This window comes from Buceros rhinoceros, unplaced genomic scaffold (genome assembly GCF_000710305.1).
Source record: "Buceros rhinoceros silvestris isolate BGI_N320 unplaced genomic scaffold, ASM71030v1 scaffold6906, whole genome shotgun sequence".
In the NCBI taxonomy this organism is placed as follows: domain Eukaryota; kingdom Metazoa; phylum Chordata; class Aves; order Bucerotiformes; family Bucerotidae; genus Buceros; species Buceros rhinoceros.
The window spans coordinates 93,040-102,857 of record NW_010418054.1 but is presented as its reverse complement, the minus strand read 5'-3'; the positions used below and the strand labels follow the sequence as shown (position 1 = coordinate 102,857).

General features: G+C 43.7%; 1 protein-coding gene across 1 annotated transcript in view; it reads right to left on the bottom strand.

Annotated features, from left to right (window-relative positions):
* Nucleotides 1-8,032: 8,032 nt before the first annotated feature.
* ABLIM1 (actin binding LIM protein 1) overlaps nt 8,033-9,818 on the bottom strand; it is a gene marked incomplete at its 5' end in the record, with an annotated part of 85,973 nt that continues 84,187 nt past the window's right edge. Inside the window, one exon of the mRNA XM_010138387.1 lies at nt 8,033-8,655. Within this exon, the coding sequence (XP_010136689.1) occupies nt 8,542-8,655 (114 nt within the window). The remainder of the gene's footprint in view (nt 8,656-9,818) is intronic.

Below are 9,818 nucleotides of genomic sequence, written 5' to 3'. Positions count from 1 at the left end.
CTCTGAGGGCTGTGATGTGGCTGGGCAGGAAATGCCTATAAACAGGGAGGGAACACAGAAACAAGAGAGGTGGAACACGTGCGCCAACCTGCTGAAGCCCAGAGGTCTACACGCCTCTTGAAAATCAGCCCATTAAACATTCAAAGCAAGGTCATCTCCACCCTGAATGTACAAAGAGCCCAGTTCAGGATTAGGGCTCTTCAGCTGGGCACTGCAGCAATACGGATAGCAAAAAGCCTGTGTTCAAACACTCTGCTGCAGTGGTGCTTCCACCCTTCACTAAGTCATATTTCCAGCAGCTGCAACAAATGTATCCGATTTTGATGTGAGTTTGTTCCGCCTACAGCAAAAATACCATCTCTGGAGTAAGGCATCCAAAGAAAGGAAGCACCTAACTGCCCCCACATCGCTTTGCTGGATTTGTCTGCTGAAGAGTTTCTCCTGTGCAAGTTCCAGCACACACACACAACAAAAATCCAGGCACAGCCTGGGTAGTGAATGGGGCAGATGTGAACTTTGCTAAAGGCTGACTTCACGGTGGTGTTGAATTCCTCACCTCTCGCTCTCCAGGAAGGAACCTAAGCCCCCATCTCACCCGGGACTCAGTCCTTCGAGATATATATATATATATATATGCACATACATATACACTCAAGTGAAGTAAACCCCTGGGGAAACCTTCACCTTTGTTGTGAGAGAGAACCTGTCATGAACATCAAGGCAGGACAAGGGCAGGGATAAATCTCAGAGGACAGAGCAGTGGAAGAGAAGATGGGGAACACTTTACCTGGCAGGGCACAGGTCTTGACGGTGCAGGGGCTTTCTGTAGGCTCAAGGACTCTGCGCAGGATGTGTGCTGCATCGCTCCTACCCCTGAACAGAGGGCTGCTCAACAGCCTGAAGCAAGATGCATTCCCACCCCTTTTGAGGTTTTTTTTTAGGATTGGTCCCCAGTGGCTTCACTTCAAATAGTAACACCACCGCACCACCCTTTAACAAAAAAGCCCAGAGGCCAACAATCCTAATGAGGCTCCAACTCTGGTTGCTCCAGGTCCCGTAACTGCAGCAGGCTCAAATTAAATGGGTGGTGATGTTCTGCAGGTCATCTAGAGAGCTGGGTATGAGTGGCTTCTTTCCAGGGGATATCTATCTACATGCAATAACAAGTGAAGTCCCTTGGTACGTCTTTCTTCTGAGGTTCTGACAGAATTACTACAGATGCCTCTGAAGTGCAGCGTGCTTAATTCTGCTACAAATACAGTCTGCGGGAGACCCAGCACATTCACCTGTGTTTTACAGCTCTGTTTCCTTGAACAGCATCGTCCCCCGCCCTCTACACCCAGACTAAGGCTGGGCAGGTTTAAACTCCAGGTAATTAAGCAAACACCTAACTAAACAGTAAGACATGTAAACAGCTTTCCAAGCTGGGGACTAAAATTTCAGCTGAACTTGCAAGGATATGTAAAGGAAACCATTTAGCCTGTGATGCTGGTGTAACAGCATGACCTAGCTGACTGCTGGTATCTCAGGTCTTTTTAAATAACAAATTGACCACACAAAATACACACTCCTGTGTGGTTTGTCTCAATGGCTATTTCTCATGACTTAGCTACAGGAAGCCTCGTGTTCATTTTCACACCTTTTGTCATAATTTCACATAATTTTCACTGTGTAACTGTTCATCTGTCTTGCTCTGGTCAGTCACATCTCACCGCTCTCTCTTTAGAGCGCATCTTGTAAGAGGACTGATATAACTCTGCAAGATGAAAAAAAAAACAAACCAACATAATAAATGAGGCAACACGAATCCAGCGATTAAGAATAAAGCTCCAAACTTTATTCATTGACTTGAGTACAACAGTGATGCAGATACAGTGGCACAGGAGTGCAATATGTGCTGTTTGCGGTATGACAGTGGAAACACTACTTGTACAGAACAGCAACCCAGCTCAACATTTCATTATGCGTACAAGCAGACTTACTGTACAGACAAGACATTGACTCACGTTTACAGAGACTCAGAAAGAGAGTTGTCTCATGGATGAATGGAAAACACAGGGACACCTCCCCAAACACACCGGTTTGTACCATGTGGAGGGAGGAGAAAAGGAAAATAAAATAATAAAAAATCCTATTGCCATCATCTACTGATTTAAAAGAAAATATACCTTTGAAAAATTAGTTTGTTTCCAAAGCTTAAAAAAAAAAAAGCCCCCAGCTGTAAGGCCGCCTTACAGGAAGAGTTGTCAGCAATGACCAAGCTGCACTGCCTGGACAGGACTGATCCGGTAATGACACACAGAGCTCGCTGCTGTGGGCACACAGAGTTAAGACTCTCCTGGGCTAACCAGCCAAGAAAGAGCCTGCTCCAAAGTGTGCAGATGTTCAGCGAGAGGCTCCACTGATTCCAGCGGTTTTACATCTGGAGGGGAGTGCTTTCTGAAGGGTGTTCAGTGACAAAAGCCCAGGCAAGTGTCCAGTGGGACCCGTCAAAGTGCCTAAGGGAGCTAGAGCCTCAGCCTGGTAAGGCACTGCTGGAATTCCCACAGCTGCTTCTGCTGCTCGAGATGCTTCAGGTCCCAATGCCTAGCTGCAAGGTCCCGTGGGCCTCAGCTTTGCAAGTCCTGGAAGCAGCACTTGTATTAACTGTGGTGATCCTGACAAAACTGGCTACTGTTTGCCTTCAGTCATCTCTTTTACCTCAAAAGAAAGACTGCAATGCATGTGGAAATATTACCCCTTCACATGGACAAGCATTTTTAAGGAAATCATTAGTATAAATATATTTCCCTGTTAGAAGCCCTTTGGGCAACAAATAATGTATTTTGCATACAGGCAAACAACATTAATGGCCAATTATATTCCCACTTCCTGCACTGATGCTTACATTAACATTAATAATAGTTATTCTCTCCCTGCCAAATGCGGGCATCACATAGCTCCTGCCAGCAGAGTTGTCTGACTAAAAACTCTGTATCTACTAGAATGCAAAGATTTTTTTGCTCCTTATTTTATTAAGTACAGAAAAGGTGTGTGGAAGAAATCCCAAGGCAAAACCCACCAGTCAGAGCAGTCCTGCAACCTGCAGTGGTAGGCGTGTCCCTACATTAAAAGAGAGAGGCGTGTTGTACTACTGTCACAGTGCTTGGTGGCTCTCGCTAGCTCTTCGTTAAGTACCGACGGGGTTAAAACATGCAACCTGTTGTCAAGCCCAGCCCTTGCTATGTGTCTACACTGAAGACTGTGCTGGACTCTAGCAGGTGTGTTGACAGGACCAAAAGGTTTGAAAGGGCACGAACTGTACCACGACCTGGGGCAGAACGAACGGGGAAGGTGGCTGTGGAGTCAGGCCCTAGGTGTGTCTCTGACATGGAAAGATGAGTGGCATTCCAGGACAGATTAGTTGATATTCTTGATTTCTGCCCATGCGTCCTCATTATCATGGACTGGTATTTTTCACTGCCATAGGTAACTTCCAGGATGTAGACATCCTCCTCCACAAAAACGTTCCGAAGGAAAACAATGAATCATGGAGTGGGAGAAATGAGAGTTTCCATTTAGTCTGCTCTATAAGGCTATGGCCCAAATACGCCAAGATCTCCTCCTAAGCCAGGATGAGCCAAGATAAGTCATTCCAAGATGAGTTTAGAGGATGTTCATATTTTTACCATTTTGGGAGTTAATTTTTCTATCACTTGTTGTAACAGCTTCATAAAATTAATTTCAGTGGAGGTGGTCATTAGCTATGGGCTCCAACTTGACTTCCTCACTGTTTGGAACAAGTACCACAGGCTCATGCCTGTGTTTTCTTCTAAGTCTGCTAAACACCACCTTGGCAAGTCCTGGAGAAATCAAGCATATGCCAGCCCCCCTCCTTCACAGGACTAACCCTTCTCTAACCATTGATATTACCTGACCAGGTGAAACATTGCTTGTGGGAAAGGATTTTGCTTCAAACAAGCTTTTACAGAAGAGACTCCTCACGATCTGCCCTCTGTTGCAGGACATCTGAATAACACGGCTGAGAAAGGATTTCCAGATTGCAACAGGAAAAGGGCAGCAAGCACTTCAGGGCTAGGCTCACAGACTTGAGGACTATAGGACTTCGTAAGAAGAATTGACGTTTGTCTTGACAGAAGTAAAAGCACTCCTGGAGCCACGAAGGTATCTTGTCCCACACATGGCTATTAAGAAACTTGCTGTTCTCCTAGTCTAACCTTTCACAGCACACTGCAGCTATGTTCACGTTGCATCACAAATCTCATTGGATGAAAGGCTGCTAACCAAACTGAAAGCAAGCATGAATCGGAGATGCCTCTAAAACCTGTCTTAAATGACACCAGCATGAGACAATAGCAAACAACTATAAAAAAGAAAGAAATAAAGAAAACTGGTGAGCAAACTTCACAAGAACTTACTCTTCCAGTTGGATAGAAAGTTTAGCAGGTAGCAGGGTAGAACACTGGCAGAGTTGACCTGCTCCAGTCAGCTTTCTGAACTGAGGCCACAATAGATCACATTGCTTCACTGAGAAATAATGACAGTTTAGTCATTTCCAAATCTCTTCAAGCTGGGTTAATTCTACTGTCTTCAGAGATGATGAACAACATATTTATTTCAACACAGCAGTAGGCCGGAGCTTACACTAAGTTAAGGCACAGGTATAGAGGGTATGGCCAACTGTTCCCACTGCAACACAGAACACTTGTTCATATAGAAATTATTAGACCAGTATCTGGAGAGGGCACAAAACCCAGGCAAGTCAGATCTCTGAATTCCTCCTTAACATGGAGACTACTGCAGAGGGTATTACCCTTCCATCTAAGCACTGCCAGGGACGGGTACTACAGATGTTCGATGTGCCTCAGGAGGCCTTTCGTGGCCAGCCTGGCACTTCCATGATGAGGGAAACTGGCCCTGCCTTTCACACACTCAACACATCACAGGTATCCACAAGCTCCGCAGATACAAGCACATATGCAAGTGACAACCTGCAAAACTTAATGACCGCTATCTATTCAACACTATGCACTACTGGAAATCCCGGATTCCACGTTAACTACTCACATAGTATCTCAACTCCAAATAGGAAGCGTGAGTGCTACGCGTGCACCCGGTTGAGAACCCGAATGTGTACATCATCCCATTTTGCACACACGTGTGGTTATTTTATAATGTTTTGAGAGGTCTTTGCTCTTACATCACTCCTAAAGCAGAAAAAGGGAAAAAACCAAGACAAAAGCAATCGGTTTTCAGTCCTCTTGGCAATGACTTTCTGTTGGCAGCACTGAGTTTGATGGGACTTTTATCAGAAGCTCAAATGCTTTCCAGGAGAACGATAAGCATGTATTTAAGGCATATTCATAGAATGGTTTGGGTTGGAAGGGACCTTTAAAGACCATCTAGTCCAATCCCTGACATGTCTCAAGGGAACACTGAAGAGGGGAACTACAAAGAACTGCCCAAGAAAATGCTACTTGATACGAGCAAAATGATTCATTGCTTACAAAGAAAATTCTCCCTGGGGCTACATTTCTGTTTTTATTAGGTGGGAAGACCAGATGAAAGAACAGAAAATATTACAGCCACAGTCGCCAAGAGCCCAGTGCAGAAAACACCCACAACCCCTGTGGCTGGCTGCAGCGTGGTAATCCAGTTAGTTAATTGTTAATTAAAAGTTAATTGTTTCTGCAGCATCTAAGCTGGCTTCTCTTCATTCCTTCCCAAGCTGCAACTGCAGTTTTAAATTCTCAGATGATGAGGCAGATACAAATTAACCCATCACTCTTCACAGGCTAAAAGGCTGAGTTGGTTTTGGCAGGTTGTTTTATTCTTTTAATTTTTTTTTTTTTTTTTTTTTTTTTTTTTTTTTTTTTTTTTTTTTTTTTTTTTTTTGAGAGGAAGGAGAAGAGAGAAAACAACCTGGCTTAGTCACTTCTGAAATGCCTGGGTAGTGTATTCATATACGCTATGAGAAGTTCAATAGCAAAGATGAGGACAGAAGAACGCAGACTGGCAGCTCACATCCTTGAGAGAGCAAGTTTTCAGATCAAAAAGGTTTATTGTCAAGGTGACTTCTGCTAAAAGACCTGCAACGTCTACAATGTTTGAGAGGAGCAACATAGTATTGTCTATAGGATGTAGGCTGACAAAATCTGGAGAATTTTAATACTTTGAATGCATTAAAACTCCAATGTTAATTTCAAATGTAAGCCACACCTTGGAGGTGACAAACACTGGGTTTCTGAGACTCCAGCATCCACAAAGCGTGTGACTGTAAAACAGCGCTGTTCTTTCATCCCATGGATTTGATTTCAGCAGTCCCTCAAAATGCATCTCAAACTGCCAGTGTTCTTAGGATTCCCACTTATTCCTCAGCATTCCTCTAAAACCCTTTCAGATGCTTGTTCTAGAAAAATGAAGTGAAACACGTGGAACTGATCCTTGCTGCAATCTCAGTAGCATCCCGAGAGCTTACTCTCAATTGCATGTGTCACACTGTGCACCGAGGACTTCTGTTCAGCGGGGATGGTAATCCCAGACCTGCATGGTAGCATGTTCTTCAGCTTGTCCCATAGACTCACTGTCTCTTGGCTCTAGGGACGTGCAGCAGGTGCTGACCCCTTTTATAGACTCAGCTCAGATTTTATCAAAAGAACCACAGTGATCTGTTGCAACAGGACTTCCTAAACCAGCGAAGAGGAGGCAGGAGTTGGGCTGTCCTGCACATTTCATGGCGAAACGCCATTTGGTGACATCAGGAACTCAACACAGTGATACCGAATCTCACAACTATGCGGGACTGTTCCCCCTTCCTGACTTCCAGATTTTAACACCAATGTCTCATATAACAGAAAATGCAAAGGTTCTGATGTCTCCAGTACCAAAAATTTCTGCATTAAAAATGAAACCTTGATATTCTTTGACAGACACAGAACCTAAACAACCCACTCCTGTGTCAGGAGACAGGTTCATTAGTGCAGTTTGCATTGGCAGTTAAGCACCAAGGAAGAGAAAAGCTGACCTTGCAGCCACAATGCATTCATTCCGTTACTTGGGTGCTCGCGTCCTCCTCTGTACAGGACTTGCCCAGAAGCAGTTAAGGTATATACAGGAAGTTTTTTTAAGCTGCAGCACATTGGAGGAAGATATGAAAGCAATAAGGAGTTCAGTGCAGCTCAGAAACTGTCTTGCGTGATTAGTCTGTCTTCAAAAACCAAGTCAGGCACAAAGGGAAATAAAAATAACCAAGGCTGGAGCTTCGATGCTTCAAGAGAGGGGAAAAAAAGTCTGTGCCCGCTTTCCCAAGCACAAGTGAAAAACTACATTAACTAACAAGAGAGTGCTTGGCCCCATGCACTGTGCCACATTGACACCAGCAACTGCGATTTAATCAAAAAGCCTCTATTGGCAGAGCACGGCACCTTGATGGTACCTTTTAATCCATAAACATTCCCCCTCAAGAGGGATGAATTTGCATGTTAGCTTGCAGAGAACCATCTTCCCTGCTGATATAGAATCCTACAACTCTACTGCAGTCTCATGAGCCATACTAGTGATCACTAGCAGGGAGTCTGTCACAAAATCTCTGGGTGTGAATCAGGGCACACTTATAAAAACATTTTCTCACTCTGTCACTCCTACCCCCATCCACCCAACTCCTGGAGTAAATTACAGGAAAACTGAGTCTTCTCCATCATTCCCATTACTTAAGCGATCTTAAATTATTCAAAGGACTGGTTAAGCTCCAGTCTTATTAATTCAAGCAGAAAGTGTAGAAGAGGGAAGACTAACAACAGACATGGCAAATCACTTCCTATATCCTAGCAAATATATACAAGTACGAGGAGTCCATTTTCCAGAAATTCAGTGGTGCGTCCTGTCAGCGAGCAGAGCGCCCTCCTTTGCAGACTGTATCACACGAAGAAGATGCCATCTCAGAGGAGTGCCGGGTAAGAAACACTTGTGTGAAAGACTTAGTATGACCGTGTGCATAAGTTACAAAGGGCTTCTTAACCACAGAGCATCTACCTGTCTTCCTCTCCATATATACACACATATATACACAGACACAGATGCACGTACAAAGATAGATGGATACATATACATACATGGGCGCACACACGCAGACATATATATATATACTTATATATATATTTTCTTTTCCAGTTCTTGGAGTGGTTACAACTACCTTAGTCTACAAGGCATCCTAAGGGCACTTCCTGGCTCTAGCAATAAAGTCCATCATATTGTGGAGAGAAGTAAAGGGAATATCATTGAGGGAGAAGAACAGAACAGTTTCCTATCTTGTATAATACCATGTAACAGGTCGACACCTCTGAAAATAATCATTGTTGTTTTGGAGCCCAGTATTTGCACCCTACATTCCAGGAGGGCAAATGTTCATCTTGTTCAATTGCCGTGTACAGGTGCCACTATGTGATTTTTCCCTTTTTGGTGGATAAGTAGTTGCTTCCAACTAGTTTGGACTTATGATACAATCTCCGTGCATCATTTCTTGATGGTTTGTTTAAAGGGAGATTAAAAGAGTCTTGCTTTTTTCTTCATGTCGTTGCGTCTCCAGAGAGGTAACTTGTCAAACTCCTGTATCGTCATGCCAAATATTTCTTGAAAAACTTCAGGTGCTAAGTGACGCTTTTAAAAAAAACAGTAAAAAAAAACCAAAACAAAAAAAGAAGAAAAGGTAATGGTCAGTCAAAGCCAGAGAGACACAACAGGAGCTAGGAGGGCCTTACGGATTTCATGTTGCTGCGTAAGAGCCATTGCAGGAAATAATAATGCTTTGGCAATACACATACCCAAGCCCTCATGAACTTGGGTGCTCAAAGAGTCAATGAAATTTTGCAGTTTGTTAAGTCTGAGAAGTTTAAAAAGGAAATCAGGAGAACTATTTCATTTGCTGAATAAGCAAGAGACAGAAGAATCATTTGTCTAAAGTCACCCAGCAAGCAGCGACAGACAGAGAACAAAGCCAGCTCGGGCACGCTCCTGTCCCAGGCTTTAGCTAGTCACCTCTGCTTACGTGTGGAAGAGCAAGCAGACCTGGGTCTCAGGAGAGATTTGCGGAAGGGCTGCAGGTTGACATGCTACACTCAAAGTTCTGAGAGGGAAGATGTTTGGCCAGACTAACTGTCCAGCACATTTCTCAGCTGCCAAAAAATTTTTGTGCTGTCTTGTGCAAAAATTACTTCTTGTTCAGCCACTTGAGAGTGTGCCGGATGGGGAAACTATCTCCCTGTGGCACTAATGTAACACAGTGTCGAATTCTGATTTGTGATCACATATCTACTGGTCTAAAAATGAGCATAAATGGCTACTTAACCAAATTTTTGTGGCCCCTTCCATTCGTCTCCTCTCCTCAGACGATTAACTACAAATGATTTAAACACCCCCAGGCTTCCACTGGGTGCTTAAGTCTTTCTAATCCACAAAACTGTAAACAATTTTTATTTGTTGGCAGAGTTTTAAAATTTCATATTTTTGGCTATCATCCAGTCTAACTCACAGGACTCCTGGACAGGTTAAAGAAGTCAGACTTTTCATCCTCAAGGGTGGCTGACACTGATTCTTAGCTAAGAGATGATCCAAGATTAGACAAAATATTGCTCCATTCCAAGATAGATCTTATGACTACAAAACACCTCAATTCTGGGCCTTTTACCCATTTATGAGTATATAATTAATTTCTTGAAAACGTAAGGGGGTTGTGAGAAGCTCAATCTATGAGCAGGGAGACAGAGATGCGGGACTCCTGGCCCAGCACTATTAACGGAGATGCGGCTGCTTCCTCCCCCCTC